The sequence below is a fragment of the Pleurodeles waltl genome, chromosome 1_2 (assembly GCF_031143425.1).
Source record: "Pleurodeles waltl isolate 20211129_DDA chromosome 1_2, aPleWal1.hap1.20221129, whole genome shotgun sequence".
NCBI classification, from domain to species: domain Eukaryota; kingdom Metazoa; phylum Chordata; class Amphibia; order Caudata; family Salamandridae; genus Pleurodeles; species Pleurodeles waltl.
The window spans coordinates 1,030,823,184-1,030,839,817 of NC_090437.1; the positions used below are offsets into that span (position 1 = coordinate 1,030,823,184).

The 16,634-nt window shown below is 44.6% G+C and overlaps 1 protein-coding gene across 1 annotated transcript in view; it reads right to left on the reverse strand.

The window, feature by feature from the left end:
- Window positions 1–16,634, reverse strand: part of PGM2 (phosphoglucomutase 2) — a 252,015-nt gene that overhangs the window by 59,177 nt on the left and 176,204 nt on the right. The window contains exons 11-13 of the mRNA XM_069202119.1: window positions 13,233–13,362; window positions 3,649–3,838; window positions 284–417 (exon numbers count right to left, since the gene is read on the reverse strand). Coding sequence (XP_069058220.1) covers window positions 284–417; window positions 3,649–3,838; window positions 13,233–13,362 — 454 coding nt within the window. The remainder of the gene's footprint in view (window positions 1–283; window positions 418–3,648; window positions 3,839–13,232; window positions 13,363–16,634) is intronic.

Below are 16,634 nucleotides of genomic sequence, written 5' to 3' on the forward strand. Positions count from 1 at the left end.
TTGTCAGAAGACATAGCCAGACATGTGACCTATGTCTTTGAACACACAGCAAATATGACAAGATAAACACAAAATTTAAAAGCATCTTTATTGCTCATTCACCTTCTGCATGGTTATGCAGCACAACCCCATTTCCAGTGCCTATGTTTTACTGCACAGTGTGTGTTGTATATTGGCTGTAGTGGTGTCATGTTGACTTGCCACACAGTTAAGTTGTCAAGACAGGCTGAAAATAATTTCAAAATGTTGATTCACATTTTAGAATTATACTGTAACACCCTACCTGTTTCCAGGAGGCACACACAATTCAGCGTAGTACTTGATTTTGGGTTCTGTCCCACTGGTCCTCATTGTAGCCACACCACCATTCGAAAAAGTGAAGGTTATCATTTGGCTGCTTTTACTTGTCGGAAGAATCTGGATGTACAGAAATGGAAAACACAACACTCACTAATAAGCTATTCTGAGAGTCTCAAAGACAAATTTATGAGTTGTGGCCTACAATGTGACTTATAACAACAAACATTTATATAACTTAAGAACTGCCATTGCTAATGGGAAGATGAATTATGTAGATCCCAGGATTCACTATTGCAACAAATGGCGATTATCGCACATCAACCTCTTCACCAACCAGTATTGACAAAGCAAATAGGTTTGGGTTACTTTTTACACATGTGCAGAAGCAAAAATATACACATACAGAGGATAAGACACATATCAGTGTCAAGATAGGAGAGTGAAAGAGGGTGAGCCGATGCATTTGTGAGCAGGATGTGTGTATGCAAAGATGGGGGATGGATAGGGTATGGGTAGATCAGTGACATTAAGGGTGAGGCATGAGTTTGTGAGTATGTAGAGGTTATTTGTATAAAACTCAATAAGACACAAAAAACTCTGCACAACTTTCTTATTAGAGAGGTAAAGAAATGTATATTACAGGTTGCAATACAAAGTATAACTTCAGAATGGATAGGGAGTAATCTCATAGTGTATATATAATTGGAGCAGTGTTCTAAGGTGGTTGGAGAGATATATGTCATGTCACTAGGTAGAACACAACTATGACAAGCTATTCCTATACTGAAGCCACTACATAAGAGAAAATATGTTTAATATCCTTAAAATCCTGGGAATTTTATCCCAGCAAGTGAAGGACACTGATTATTCTTTCCTCCTGGAACTACCATGGTGTCCAGTGTGAACCAGAGCAGGATAAAAGAGCCTCCAAAACCCATTTCCATTTAGGGCATGGCATCGGATGCCAAGAAGCTGGTGCTGCTGTGGTGGCTGACCTGCTGGAAAGTCATTTCTGATGGTTTTTGGTGGTGGAGTCAGGTTAAGCATCACCACTTTAACCTCAACAATTCCTATGCCTTTATGTAAGCCAGGGAACTGAGAGTTGGAAGATAAGGCATGATTCATTACTGCCACATCTAAATGAGCCATCATTTTTTAATTCTTCTACAGTTTCACTCAACACTAAACTTAACCCTAAACCAAACCATTATCCTAAGACTAAATTGTATTCTCACTCTAACTCAAAGCCTAACCTTAAGGCATTCCTAGGTTGCAGCCAGTAATCAGCAATAATGCCCAAGCAGTCCGCAGGCCTCAGTAAAGTAATGATAATACTTTTATTAATTTGCACATTCAAACTGAATGTGGTAATTGCTAATTATATTGATCAGTGCACTAGTAACTCTTTGCAGATACATGGCTGGGCCTTACTATGTCCTCACCTGCTATGCAGACACGCCTAGTAGTGAGTAAGCTACAAAGCACCGGAGCCTGACTAGAAAGGCAGAGCCACCATGCCCAGAGAACAAGCTATGGCCTTTCCTCCAGGAGAATACCAGATGATCAACAGGCTTTTTTGGGTACTGGAGGTCCCTTCTAGAAGAACTATCCTAATGGAAGCTCAAGGTAGATAGCTTTCCATCAGGCTTCCTGGAGAACAGATGCCTCAAGCTGCTCAGCACAGGCTACAGGAAAGCCTGATGTGGCCATCCACAGACATATTCAGAAACCAATAACCCTGTCTGAAAGAACAGATCTATCTACTAGCCACCGGAGGATTGGTGTTTCACACCACACTGGAAAAAGTGATATTAAGACTTAATCTACTGAATTTTTGTGACTCTCCAACAGAAATGTTTGCAGCAGTGCCTGCAGTATAAGCTTGGCCAAAGGGTTGATGCCTTTAAGATTTGTAATTGGATTTAGGGAGAGAACTGATGGTTCAAAACAAAGTCTCTTCCTCAAAGACACCCTTTCAGACGAAGATCCAGATGCCAAAGATTCAACAACTAATTTGAAAGATCTGAAACTAGGTAGTATCCTCTAGTCATCACCAACTCGATCAAGGTAGTGTAGAAGAGGAGCAATGATTTGTTCCCATGTATAGAGTGTTGCACCCTAACAAACCACACCCTCCACAGTCAGCAACCTTGAGGTATTGGATGTCCAAAGCGAATACCTTTAGATCCTAATGGACAGAGGTGAATAATAGAAGGCAGTGAGCAGCTGCCCAGTGGGATTCCAAGGAGTCCAGGAGGATGCCCCATTGAGTCACTGAAGCACAGGACACCTTTCAGTTACTAAAAAAGTCACAATGGGAGACACAAACCAGGAGATTTTGTCTACATGGATGAAATCAAGTCTTTCGAAAGACACTGACGGTGTATGTGAAAAGATTGCTTTAAGCAGATGATCTCCTTCACAAATAGGGCCTCTCTCCAAAATTGCCACTTCTACTACTGCTCTGTTAGTACATTGGCTACATTGACCCAAAGGAAGAGACAAATGTGAATGAAGCTGGACTATCACAGGGATATCCCACAAATCAGAGATAGAAATGGAAAAAGTATCCTAGTCCCTAAAACAGCATTATCACAATGTTTAGGAGCCATTTGTCCCCAGATGATCCTTTAAATGTAGCCTTTTCTTCAAAACTCTAACAACTTTTGCAGTACTACCGAGGAATTAGGTGCTGTCTTGTAACAATGGGAGGGCAATTTGGTCAATCAGTGGTTTACACGGGTCAGAGCACGGCATTGGATAAAAATTAAACAGTTAGACCAGATACCCTGTACATAGCTTCCTGGTGATGGAAAAAAGCAGTGGCGAGAATTTGAATTACAATTACTTTCTTGTGATAACTTCTGGAGCTTCTCAGACCAATTTCAGCCGAGACTGTCTGGCTGAAAATGGTTTGTGTTTCTGGCTCAAACACCAACATGAAAAGATCCCAAAAATGATGAAAGAAAAAAAAACATAAGCTTAACTTTTGATAGCCTGTCCTAACCAGAACTTACTGAATGATACTCAGACTCATCTCAGGGGGTAATCTACATTTTTGTTGATGTTCATTAAATAGTTCACACCCTCTTGGTCTCCCTCTACCTTCCCACATCCTACCAGCTCTATTAAGTAAGTTATAATGTGGGTAAAGGCAGTATATTCCAGCATATGGACTGCCTAGGGTGGACAGGTTGAGTATTGTCTACTCTGGAAAGCATAAACCAAAGATCCACTGCTCATGAACTGGACATTATAAATATTGAGAACATAACAATGCATTTGAAACAATTTTTATCAACATGTAAAGATGTCTGTTCTTCCTGAATAACAAAATATGACACTTACAGCCATTTTGTCAGGTTGGCTGCTGTCATAGCCTGTAGTCAAATCCCGAACTCCAGAAACCTCAAATCTGCCACAAGATTTTGGGTACGAATTCTCGCCTTCATAATTTCTCAGATCATTGAATAAGCTTTCTATTGTTACAGGATTGTAGCAGATGAAATAGGATGCCTTTGTAATGTGGTAGCCGTAACTGTGAAAATAATTGTACGCAAATTACTAATAGAGATAAGTTTTCAAAAAAACTTTAAATTCATATTTGAATACAAATTTTGCAGACAGGCGCTAACAAACTTTCAATGACATTTGAAATAAACTAAAAAGCTTCAATTTCATTTTCGACCTTCCTGTTCCATTTCTTGTATCTTTTCACAAGTTTATTCAGATGGAGCACATGACTTTGCCTATTCCCGCTGATAATTTGAATTTTTATCTGCTCTTTTCCCAGAAAGCATGCTTTTTGTTATTTTGTGTAAATCCATTCAGCTGTGCTGAGAATTAGCATTTACAAAGGTGCTCAGGGGACATAATGGGTTAATGCTGCTAGATAGTTTGAGATAATTGGTCTGTTAGGGTCTATATATGATCTGATTGGCCCCTTCTGGCAGTTCAGGCTGGACTGTTCCCCCTGAGGAGCAGAGTCAAGACTGATTTGTATACGGCTGGGTCCAAACTGGGGTGGCATGGTTGGAGAAAAAAAATGGATTCAGATGTGGCCCTGAGGGATTGCCAGGGACTACGATTAATTCAAGCATTCCATCCATCACCTTGTTGTTTATGCAATGAGAACATGAGAAAAGAGGTCCTCTTGGTCAATCAGATTGCTCTATTATGTATAGTTGCATGCTTGTGGGACTCTCACAAGAGCCCAGAAAACACAACCGTACATATACAAGTACATTTTGAATTTTAATTTCTCAACAACTACGGACCAGCTTTACACCAAATTTCAAAAAGCACACTTTTTTCCGTGAAGAGCTAACTTTCTGTGGTGTAATCCGTTCATCCATTTGGGCTGCAGCACTCTTTAAAATTGACCAGTGGAAATTGAATGTAGAAACTTTGTTTTGGGGACCCTAATTTTTCTCAGCCCCTGTAGAACGGCTTGGTAAATGCAGGCTTTTATGTGGCATTGAGAAAGAAATGAAGTTTTTTTGTAATGTAATACATGAGGGCTCTTTTTACATCTAGCGTGTGGAGAGCCCTCTACACAACTGACTCTGGATATGGATATGGGAAGAACACTGGGAGTTCTATGGTCTGGCAAAGACGAAACCACCTTAGAGAGAAATTTAGGGTTTGTCACAAGGATTACTCTAGCTGTCTGAACTTGGAAGAAGGGTTTCTGAAGAGAGAGGGCCTGAAGTTTACTGACACCTGAGGGAGGTGATGAACACCAGGATGGCTATCTTAAAGGAGAGGGCATGCGTGATGTGGTTTGAAAGGAGGGCCCATAAGTCTAGTGAAAACTCTACTGAGATTCCACACATGGGCTAGTGGGACCCTGGATGGAATCACTCTTTTTAGTCCCTCCATGAGAGCCATATTTACTGGAATGAGTGAAGTGTGTTCTCTGTTATGAAGTTAAGCAGCGACAGCAGCCAAGTGAAGTCTGGTGGAGGTATAAGCAAGGTCTGCCTTTTCCAGGTGAAACAGGTAACAGACATTATCTTGGACTGCTGTCATGAGGGGGTTGATGTGCCTGGTAGTTCAACAGTACACAAACCATTTCCATTTAGGTGCACAGTAGGTTCTTCTAGCAGGCCTGAGTGCTTCCTTGAGGATAACGATACACCCTGGAGGTAAGTTGATGTAGTCTTACTCTAAGACCTTAGGAGCCAGTTTGCCAGATTCAGCTGATTGGGGTTTGGGTGCCAGAGTATGCCATGGCCCTGTGTGAGAAGGTCTGGTTGGATGCTTCTTGTGAGGTACCAGGGAGAGGATGATAAGAGCGGTGAACAAGGGTTGGTCTGGCCCAAGTGGGTGCCACTAGGATGAAAGTGACAGATGTTTCTGAAAGTCTCTGAACCACAAATAGAAGATGTGGGAGAGGCAGAAAAGCATATGCAAATATCCCTGACCATTTCATCCATAAAACACTGCTGATGAACTGTGGGTGTGGATACCAGGAGGTGAAGCTTGGGCATTTTGCATTTTCAGTGGTGGCAAAGTGATGTATGTCATGGAACCTCGACTGGTGTAATTACAATATGAAGACTTATGGATGGAGTTCCTTCTAGTAGACTTGTTGTTACATTCTGCTGAGCTGGTCTGCAAGGGCATTGTCCACTCTAAGGAGGTATTCTGCTACAAGATGGATTTTGTGATGGATCACCCACTGGCAAATGCTCTGAGCTAATGCAGACAACTGAGGTGAGTGAGTTTTACCCTCTTTCTGCACAGAACACATGGAAGTCATGTTGTCTGTGTGATTAACAAACACATTGTGCTGAACATAAATGTAGAACTATTTGAGTGCTAGATGGGCAGCCAGCAGCTCCAGGGAGCTGATGGACATACCCTGTTGATGGGGTGTCTATGTGCCCTGCACAGTCAAGTCTTGAATTGAGCCTCCCACCCAGTAAGAGAAGCGTCCATTGTGATGGTTATCTGTGTTACTGGGTCAAGAAACAGCCTGCCTTGTAACAGATTGGTGGTGTTCCATCAAGGAAGAGAGCAAAAATTGAAGCCTCACAACAACAACTGACCCTCCTGGCAGCCCTCTGCTTGGGGCCACTGAGTTGCTAGGCATTCCTACAACGGGCACATGAGTAAACCTGGACTGGGGAACTATGGCAATGCAGGAAGCCATCATGCAAAGGAGACAATGATAGTCCGTACCGTTAGTGATCTGGCTGACAAAGGGTGTGCAACATTTGAAAAGCCTCAATGTGTGCCTTACTCAGTTGGTTTTTCCATGTGACTGAGTTCAGGAGTTCTCCCAGAAAGGGCTGGAGTTGGAAGGTCTGGAAGTGGGATTTACTTATTTTGATGGTGAAAATCAGATTGAGCAGCAGGTTGATAGTGCACTGAGATTTCAACAGACAGAGTGGTTGAGTTGTGCTCTTGATCAACTAGTCGTACAAACAAGAATAAGAGAAAAGGTTGATGCCATTACTCCGGAGATGATTGGCAACCATGGCCGGACACTTTGTAAACACCTTGGGGGTGGGGGAGTGTTTACTTTGAAGGTCAGCACTTTCAACTGGTAGTGCAGACCACTTACCACAAACCAGAGGTACCTGCGATGTGCAGGCTGGACAGGGGTATGGAAGTAGGGGTCCTGGAGAATGAGGGCGGTCATGAAGTTGCTTTGCTGTAGTACAGGGATGACATCCCAAAGTTTTACAATATGGAAGTGCTCTGATAGGGTGTATTTGTTGAGGGGCCTGAGGATAAGTGTGAATGAGTGCTTCTACGTCTGCCTGTAGGAGATTCTGGAGTTTTCAGGGGAGGGTGTGACTACTAGGAGGGTTATTTAGTAGGGTTCAGGTGAGTTCCAAGCAGTATCCCTGCTTGATGACAGACAGAACGCTCTGATCGGAGGTGATCTTATTCCAATGGGAAGCAACTGCTGCAATCTCCCCAACAAATTTAGTCTGATCGGGAGGGGGAGGGAGAACGAGTCACTGTTTAGTGATAGCGGCTTGCTTAACCATGGTGTAATCTACCTCTGTCTCTAGAGTGATTGCTTTTATAACCTCCCCCAGTGAAACCTAGGGAAAGTGTCTGTTGGTTCTGCTGCTGCTGATAGGAGGTAGATGCCTTGGGGGGAGGTGGTTTTCGAGGCCCCTGTATAGCTGTCCCTTCAAAAGGACACTTGTGGAGAAGGTGTCTGATGAACTCCCATTTCCTTTGCGGTGTTTGTGTCCTTTTTGATCTTTTTCAGCATTTCATCAATTTGTGGTCTGAAGAGGTCCTCCAACTTTCGGGAAGTCCTCAGCTTGCTCTACGTGCAAGTTCAGGAGATGCAGCCAGGCCTTTCTTCGAATCAGGACATTAGAAATAATGCCTGAGCTGTGGTGCCAGCTGTTATCAGGGAACAGTGGATGGTGGTGTTAGAAATGAGGTTCCCTTTTAAGAGAAGTTTGTTTCTCTGCTTTCTGCACTCATCTGAAAGATGCTGGAGGAGTTCTTCCATCTCATCCCAGTGAGCACGATCATAGAATGAGAGCAGGCCACGGAGTTGGCAATTCTCCAGTGGTTTGCTAACTGGGCAGCAACATGTTTGCCTGCTGCATCAATTTGTCCACTCTCTTTATCCGATGGAGGGGCATTGCCAATGCCTTGTGCATGAGTGTGTTTTTGCGCCGTGTATATCACCAGTAGTCAGATGGTAGGTGATGCCACATGTACTGTGTTTTATGGGGTAAAGACTTGTATTTTTTGTCATCCACTTTAGCCTTGACAGGGTATTTAAAGGTATCAGGCGCGGTTCGTAGCATGCGTTTAAGCATGACCTTTGAGCAGAGAAGAGTGTCTCCACAAGTAAGTCCTTACAGTCCTGATCTTTACGAAGCTCCACCCTGAGGAAGGTTACAGCTCTGCTTATAACCTTGTGGTTGGTGGTGTCATCAGGGAGGCGATGGCTTTGTGGAGTAGAGGTCTGGGTGTTTGTCTGCAGGTGGGTCAAAAGGTGCCTCGTATTGATCAAAGAGATACACTGGGCTACCCCGCCCCATAAGTGGAGCATGCAGATCCCTCTGGTGAGGGAAACTGAGGATCAGTGGTAGAGGAGGAGGAGGTGGAGTAGGGAGTGGATGAGGAGGAGGTGCAGGGTGCAGAGGTAGTTCTGGGCTAGAGCCCCTGTCCCAAATGTTCCTGAACGTGGGTGAAGGAGAGGGATCACGTGCAAGTTCCTCCTCAAAGGTAAATTTCCATATACAAGACGGAAAGTCGTGTTCCTTCGGAGACAGCCTTGTAATAAATCTTCCTGTCTGAGGATAGATGGCAAGGCTCCATTGCTTTGATGTCAAGCTCCTTCCAGAGTCGAAGCAGATTGGGTTGCACATTGCCTTCGACCCCACTGATGACAGGGCTTTGGGAGGTGAATGTTTCAATGCTGACGAAGATTCTCAGACATTGTGTTTCAAGTGCCTCTTCAGAGCCGAAACAGTGTTGGGAGCCACAGGAGGATTTGGTGCCAGCTTTGAAGTCACTGTTAGTGCTGAGGGCCAGTGCTGGAGAGGCTGTTTTGATGCCGGTGGTTGGCTCGAACTCAACTCCGAGGTCTTTGTTCCATGCAGACCATGGCCTTCTGGCAAAGTCTGGGTGCAGTCTTCAAGGCTCAAAGCCCAACCCTCTTGAGGGCAGTGCTCTGCTTGTTGGTGTGGATGTGAGGGGGGGGGGTGTAATACTCACAGTTGATGTCTTCAGAGCGAGAGGCAGTTCCTCTGCCTCAGAGTCAGTGCGTGAACTTGGTTCCTGGACGAAGCAGAGAGCCTGTTGGCCCTAAGTCTCTAGCTGTGGCACTCGCCCAACATCCTGGTCCCCGAGGAGTTCAGGGGTGTCATCTTTCTGACAGTGTGCCATTGTATGTTGAGCTAAGCACTGATCTTGATGGTAATGGAATGTATTTTTGGATCTGAACGCGATACAGTGCAGGATGCCTCTTCATGCTCCGGTGAAAGACACAGATTGCATACCTGATGATAATCTGATCAGGGGTATTTTGAATAGCACTGTGGACAGTACCGGAAATAGGTTCTTTCCATTACAGAGTCTATATTCTGGGTGACAAAGGCTGAGGAAAAGGCCTCAGAAGGGGACAAATGCCCCAAGGGGGGTGTTGAAAGGAACTCGGTTGACGGAGTCCAGTGATCAGATGAGGCTGCAGAAGAAGCATTTAAGTGGATTGGAGTGAAGGAACCAGGAGGTACTGGTGCTGAACAGAGGAGGGTGTCGACCCAGAGCTCGGTGGATACACATCCAAACCAGACAGCAGAAACACTTTAACAATGGTGCTCAAGCAGATCACTAGCAAATAAAGTCATCATACCTTGTGACTTGCAAGACTTCTTCAAAGAAAAATAAGTTGCACATGTCTAAGCCCAAGAAAGAAAATGAGAGAGAGAGAGAGAGACACACACACACACTGTGTGTGTTCTTTCTCTTTGGGCCTGCATCTTCAAGGGAACTAATTTAACTTCAGAAAGTCATTTAGAATGTTGCTGTTTCCACAGAACATTCTTGCCTGTACTGAGCTCTAGTCACAGAAGTTTTCATCACCATCACCCTTGGGGCAAGGGAAAGCTCTAGATGTTGGACTCTGTTGGGATGAGAATGTCCTCTGCATGGCGATCTAGCATGTACCCCTGCCCTGAGTGCCTGGCCGCTGGTGAATCTTGATCCTGACATTTATTTTTGCCTTGGCATCAAGCTAATCAAGCATGTGCCCACCAGCCTAGACCTGTCCCTGACAATGCAAGATCTAGGCCCTGTACTGTGATAAGGAGTGCACCACATGTCCCCATTTAGTAGACAAAGGACTACTGTCCCTCTGTTGGTTGTAACACAAAGTGATGGTGGCACCGTACCATATTGTGTGATGGATACTGGTATCAGACCTTTTCAGTCCATAAGTGGTCCAAAATGGGAGCCAGTCCACCCCACTTCATTCCAGTCCTAGTTCCAAGTTCCTCATGACCAAGGAATGGAATGCCCGGCAGAGTACTAACAAAATGGTGTGTGACCAGGGCTGGTGTCTACCTGATCAGACAGTCTCACATAGATGAGTTGACATGACCTTAAGTCTATCCTTTCAGCTGGAATGAGCAGAGAAACTGCCTACCTAGCCTTTCTTGAGTTACCACTACCGTGCTGACCGATCCTGCATCTGCCCTTGCTGGACTTCAACTACCATGGGTCCTGCACTGTCCCGGGTTGGGCTGCAACTACCATGCTGCCTAGGTCTGCAAATACCTATTGCAAAACACCTCCACAGGCTCTTGTCGAGCTGCTACTGCCGAGTTGCAGGAATTGTTGGGCTGCAGCTACTCTGCTAAGTGACTTGACACCCTTCAAGTTTTGGGCTGCACCTATCACACTACATAATTCCTACAGCAGTCCATGGTGGGCTCAATCTACTAGGCTGTGTGTTTGTTGGAGTCAGGCCAGAAGCAGGTCAAGATGGTTGAGGACTCAATGTGCTGAGCAGCCCACATTCCCTCCTCTGAGAGGCTGCACACACTGAAGGCACGGAGTGCGCCTGGCCTCCCCTGGACTGCTAACAGATCAGCATGCCAAAACTAAGCCTTTTTACCTATGGCCAAGACTTAGTCACTGCATTGTAACAACACTGGAGGTAAGAAAAAGACTTAACAGGTTTTATGTTCAAATTTGTGGGGAACAAACTATGCACCTGTGTCTCTTTCATACCCCTGCCACGATTTACCGGGAGTCTATCCAGATAGCGCCACCCAGATGAGACAGAGCTGGGAAGGGTGTGGTGCGCACAGGGGAATAGTAGCCAGGGATATTACTCAGTACACTTCAATTGAATTGTGTAGTTTAGTACTACTGTGTGAATTAAAAACACTTTATTTTTCCCACAAGACAAGCACTAAGCTTGACAGTAATGTATTGTGTCTGTTAATTGATTATTGAGTTCTGACTGCTCTGTCTCCCCTGAACTAGATCTGACAGATTTATTTCTTCATTCATTCCAAGAGAGTAATTAATGATTGGCCTCGACTCATTATGGGCTAGAGCTGATATAATTCTGTAAGGTAGTCATTCTCTTTTAAAGGAAGTCTAGAGGGATATCTGAGCAAGAAAAGTGGAGTTAAAAGATTTTCTGACTTTAGATATAATGATCTTTCCACTCCTGAATGCCTCGATCTCATCATCCACCTTCCTGAACACATGGAAACATGCCACAGTCCTCCCCCTGCTCAAGAGGACATCCACACACCCATCAATGCTCATCAACTACAGACCCAACTCCCTTCTACCGTACTCAAAGTCCCAGAGAAGCTCATAAACAAATGCTTCTCCACCCATCTCAGCCAGCACCAAGTTCTCAACATCACTCATTCCAACATCAGACCTAAACACAGCACAGAAACAACCCTCATCACTGTCAGAGATGACATCTAATTTGATCTTGGACAACGGAGACATGATACCCTCATACTCCCTGGACCTCTCTGCAGCATTTCACACAGTATCCCACCCAATCCTCATCCAAAGTCTAAATGAGAGGGAAATCCAAAGATCTGCCCTCCCAGGGATCTGCTCCTTCCTGACCAGTAGGACTCAAGTCAGTCAGCCTTGCCCCTTCTCTTCAGAAGCACACAACCTCATCTGTGAAGTACCACAAAGCTCCTCTCAGCCCGATCCTCTTAAAGGTGTACATGACACCGCTTGCATGCACCACTGGCTCCCATGACATCACTGTCATTTCCTATGCTTATGACACACTGCTCATTCTCTTCCTCTCATACAAGACCCCAACACCTGGAGCAATTTAACAGCCTGCATTACCAAAGTTGCCGACAGGGTGAAGTCTAACAGTCTCAAACTAAACACAAAGAAAATAGAAGTCATGATCTTATGTAAAAAAAAGAAAATCCCTGTGGGACTCCACAAGGTAGCTGGGAAAGCTAGGAGCCACCCTACCGCCACTTCCATGCCAAGAGCCTTGGGATCATCACTGACAGCAAACTCAACATGATCACCCAAGTCAATGCTATGACACCCTTCTTCTTCCACATCCTGAAAATGCTGAAGAAAATCTTCAAATGGCTCCTGACCAACACCCGCAAAATCTTTGCACATGCCCTCTTCACAAGCAAGTTGGACTATGGGAACACCCTATAGGCAGAATCAGCAAACCAGTCACCAGACGACTGAAACTATTCAGCAGCTAGCATCACACTCAACCTCCCACGCTGCACACACATCACACCACACCTCAAGGAACTCCACTGTCTGCCTATTGATTAACTAGCACATTTGAAACTCCTCACTCAAACTTACAAAGCACTACACAACACTGGCTCTGCCTACCTCAATAGATATATGTCCTTTCACAACCCACCAGTCACCTTCGCTCAGGCAAACTGTTACTTGCACATTTCCGATGCATACGCAGAACCATATCTGGCAGGAGGGCCTAGTCCGACACTACTACTAAAGAGTAGAACGACCTAACAGTACATTTCAGGGCCTCCTCCTCAATTTTTTAGTTCTGCATGAAGCTGAAGACCTGGCTCTTCTAATAGCCCCTCCCACGTTCCCAAGACTAGTCCACACGTACTGAGCACCAGGATTCCCTGACAGGTGATAGCACACAGCCCAAATCCTCATAACAATCAAGCCTATATGGGGAGGAATCATCACACAATGTTGCATACAAAGCAGCATCCTTTGACAGCTTGGGATATAGCACAGAAAATCAATCTTAACCCACATATAGCCTGTGACTAAGGTTGCAGTGCCCAAGAGACACAGATGTTCTTTGCTGACTCCTAAATAACAGCTGGAGATGGTGACTCATGAATGCAATTTGTATTCTTCTTAAAACACAGTACATTTTGCTTGGTTAAATGTGCTTTCATTTATGCAATCACTTCAACATTACTCACTCATTGTAGATGGCTTTTAGTTGTTGATTTAAGGTCATATTCTTTGTTGCCAGGTAACTAGCAAGTTCTGCAGTGATAACAGCAGCACTAACCCCATCTTTGTCCAGGACAAAAGGACAACACATATACCCTAAAGATAATTAGTTAAAATTAGTACAGAACAGGGGATATCCTATAAAAAGTATATTTGTAATTTTTGTCTTACCTCTCAGGTACTTGCATGCTGCTAAAAATTATATTATATTACACAATATTAAAAGGGAGTGTGACTTTGCAAAATTTATTTTTCAGTGGTTAGTGTAGTATTTGAGGCAACAAGGTTTGTCTACAGAGAAAAAATATAATATTGTGCAGCTGCAAACAGGTCTGATCTGTGTACTAAAAATGGTGCAAAATGACACAATTATTAACACATTGGGATTTTTCACAGACTGGTCCAACAGATATAAGTACAACAAACATTGACATTTTTAAACCATGTTGGGGAAGATCAAATTCTTGGAGAAGACAACCCTGATTGAGTTTTCAGGCAAACCATTGAGTGTGGAGACATTTGTGTTAAGACAATCTAGCTGTCATTTGATAAAAAATGTCGGTATTGCTACCCTACTTTCCAATTTAGGACCTATCTCTACTTGATACCATTAACCCAGGGTGTCCAACAGGATTTTAAAGTATGGATACCAGGTCACTGAATATGTACATTTGTTCTGTTTCTATCAATGTTATGCATAATCCTCTTATGTAAATATCTCAAATGTCTGGCATGGAAAGGGCCCTCTTGGGCTGAAGTTAGATAACCTGCATTAGACAATTTTGATTTCAGAATAACCCATCCTTAGACATACTATTGGTTGAGAATCACTGTGTAGACAATGAGTACCGCTTTTTCATTTAAGTTATGCCGCAAATGTATTCAAATCTGTCCACATTGAGCAAGTGCATTTATATATCTATAACAAGTATAGCAGAATCTAAATCCCAAGTTCCTTCGCTGTTGGACCGCTGCTGTGGTTTGACCTCGTTAATGGTTTCTCGCCCATTGTAGTGCTCTTGACAAAACAGTTTTGAGCATTAAACACCAGTGCCCATTTTTAAAATAGTATCTGCTGCTCTGTGTAGCTGGAGTAAGGTTTCTGAGAAAGTTACATGTTAACGTGTGCATACATGAGTATCCACATGTTTAGGCTCAAAAAGGAAGACTACTGTATATCCCCACCTGTTATCTGCGCATAGGAAGACCTTTGAGAGATGGGTCGAGAGTAACTTGTAATGATTTAATTGTATCCCAAGAGAAACTGCACCATTTTATTTTGGGTATAGTGTAACATGTGTAATGTTTCACACGGCAAAATATCTTGATTGCTTCAAATTCTTTATAATGAGGCATATTTCTCTTAGCCAGCCTTTAATGAAGTATATCCTGTGTGCTGTCTGGCTGGATGAGGTAATCACTCTGCTGCACCAGCTGACATTTCAAAGGATCTAGGAAACAAGAGGCCCATTCCAGGAGGACTAAGCACATCCAGATGGAGGAAGTGGGTAGGGCTGGAATCGTCTTGGCCAGCATCCTACAGTTACTGCAGTATGCTCCTAAGGCTCAAAAACAGAAGGCCCCAGACCTCTGCTTGTGTTTCTAAAAAACGATTCTCTCTGAAGTGCTTGGAAAAGAACAGGCAGGGGGGAGTCTACAGTGATCGGCCTATACTTTCGGGTGAACTGCTATCTTGAATTCTACCCAGAGTGCAGCACAGGAGTGGAACAAGCAGTGGGATGGATCGTGTTTTTGGCACCAAAAGAGAGGAGGAGGAGGCACAATATGGTACACTAGGTTGGTTGGGTGTCCTACCAATCGCAGGGAACTCCACCTACCTTTTAGGTCCTTGCACAGGTCAGAAAGCTAGGAAGTAATCTGGAGGTAAAGAGGAAGGACAAGCATGGCTGATGAACCTCTGGTTGGGCATTTTTAACTTTCTGGACTCTTTCCAGAACTGTTCACATCAGTTACTTGAATTCCTACCAGAGAAGGGTGGACATGCTGAATACCATAAAGTTGGCAGGGGGCTGATTGGAAATGCTGATGGACTTGTCCCGTTGTGGTACACTAGGAATGGGCCGTGGAGACCGTTGTTGTTATGTGTACATGCCATGCAAGTGGTGGAAGGCCTGGGCTCGGTGGTTGGGGGAGTGCAAGAATGGTGATCTGTGGTGGAGGGCCTATGGTCTGCTGCTAGTAAAACCCCAGAGCAGGAAATCACAAGAGAGGACATAAAGGCTGTCCCCAGCCTCCATACAGCTAAGCTGCTACTGCAAAGAGGAAGAAGAAGCTGTACCAAAGATTATATGACGCCTAAATATATTCTTCATGAAAATCTAGTATCTGGGAGGCTCCTAGATGACGTTGTAGGAGGCTGGATACGACTACCAGGAGTTGTGTCTGCTGCTCACGAGTGGTCCTGGGAAGGCTCTGTTGTCCAGTGAAACCAGCAGGGGCTAAGGCAGGCATCACAGGAAGAACAAAAAATAATGGACACAGTAGACACTTTCTGAAAGTACGGCCTACAGAAAGGTGAAGGGGCTAGAATGAATCCTAGTGTGCTTGGCTACAATCTCCATGGAGGCCTTGTCAGTAGCCCTACAATCTATGTGGACCACACCTAACCCTCTACTACCCTTTGGAGCTGCTGGACCTTGGTAGTATGGCCCTGCAGTGAAGAGTCTTCTTGGGCAACAAGGAGCTCTACTATATGATACCACCATCTTCCCATGCCTGGAATCCAGAAGAAGTGTGGACCAAAGTAGGTAGCATGGCTGGGCAGACTATCACAAGGCAGGCGCCGCTGGAGCTGGAAGGCGTTGTGCCTCCTAAGGCCCACAGTAGCCACGGGAAAAGTGGCTCACCCCACAAGCCACTAGGACCTGCAGCTAAAAATTTAAATAGGGACAGGGATGTCCCATGAAGAGGGCAAACACCATTGTGAGGTAATGCAGTGGGGCAGACAGGAATATAGAAAGGTGAAAAAAGCTTTGAAGCATATGCTGGGGCAGCAGGGCACAACATAAGCCCCCTGCAAGATGAAAAAATGAACATATTTGGCAGCATGTGCTCCCATGGTACAATGGCACCCACACAACAGCAATACTTACTCGGGGGACAGAGGGTGTCTGGAGTAGTGGCACACCCCTAGAAGACCCTCTGCAGAAAGAGAAACTTTGCACTCCAGTCTCCCCCTAGGATACAGAAGAGGGTGCATACGAAGGGCAGGGTATCCACAGTCAACATGCCTACAGGGCTAGTTACAATGCCCTAGAGAAGCTGGCCACTTGTGTAGTGGGTTCAGAAGTGGCTGTGACGCAGCAGGATAAACACAGATGTTCATGTTCAAGCCTGTAGGATTTTCA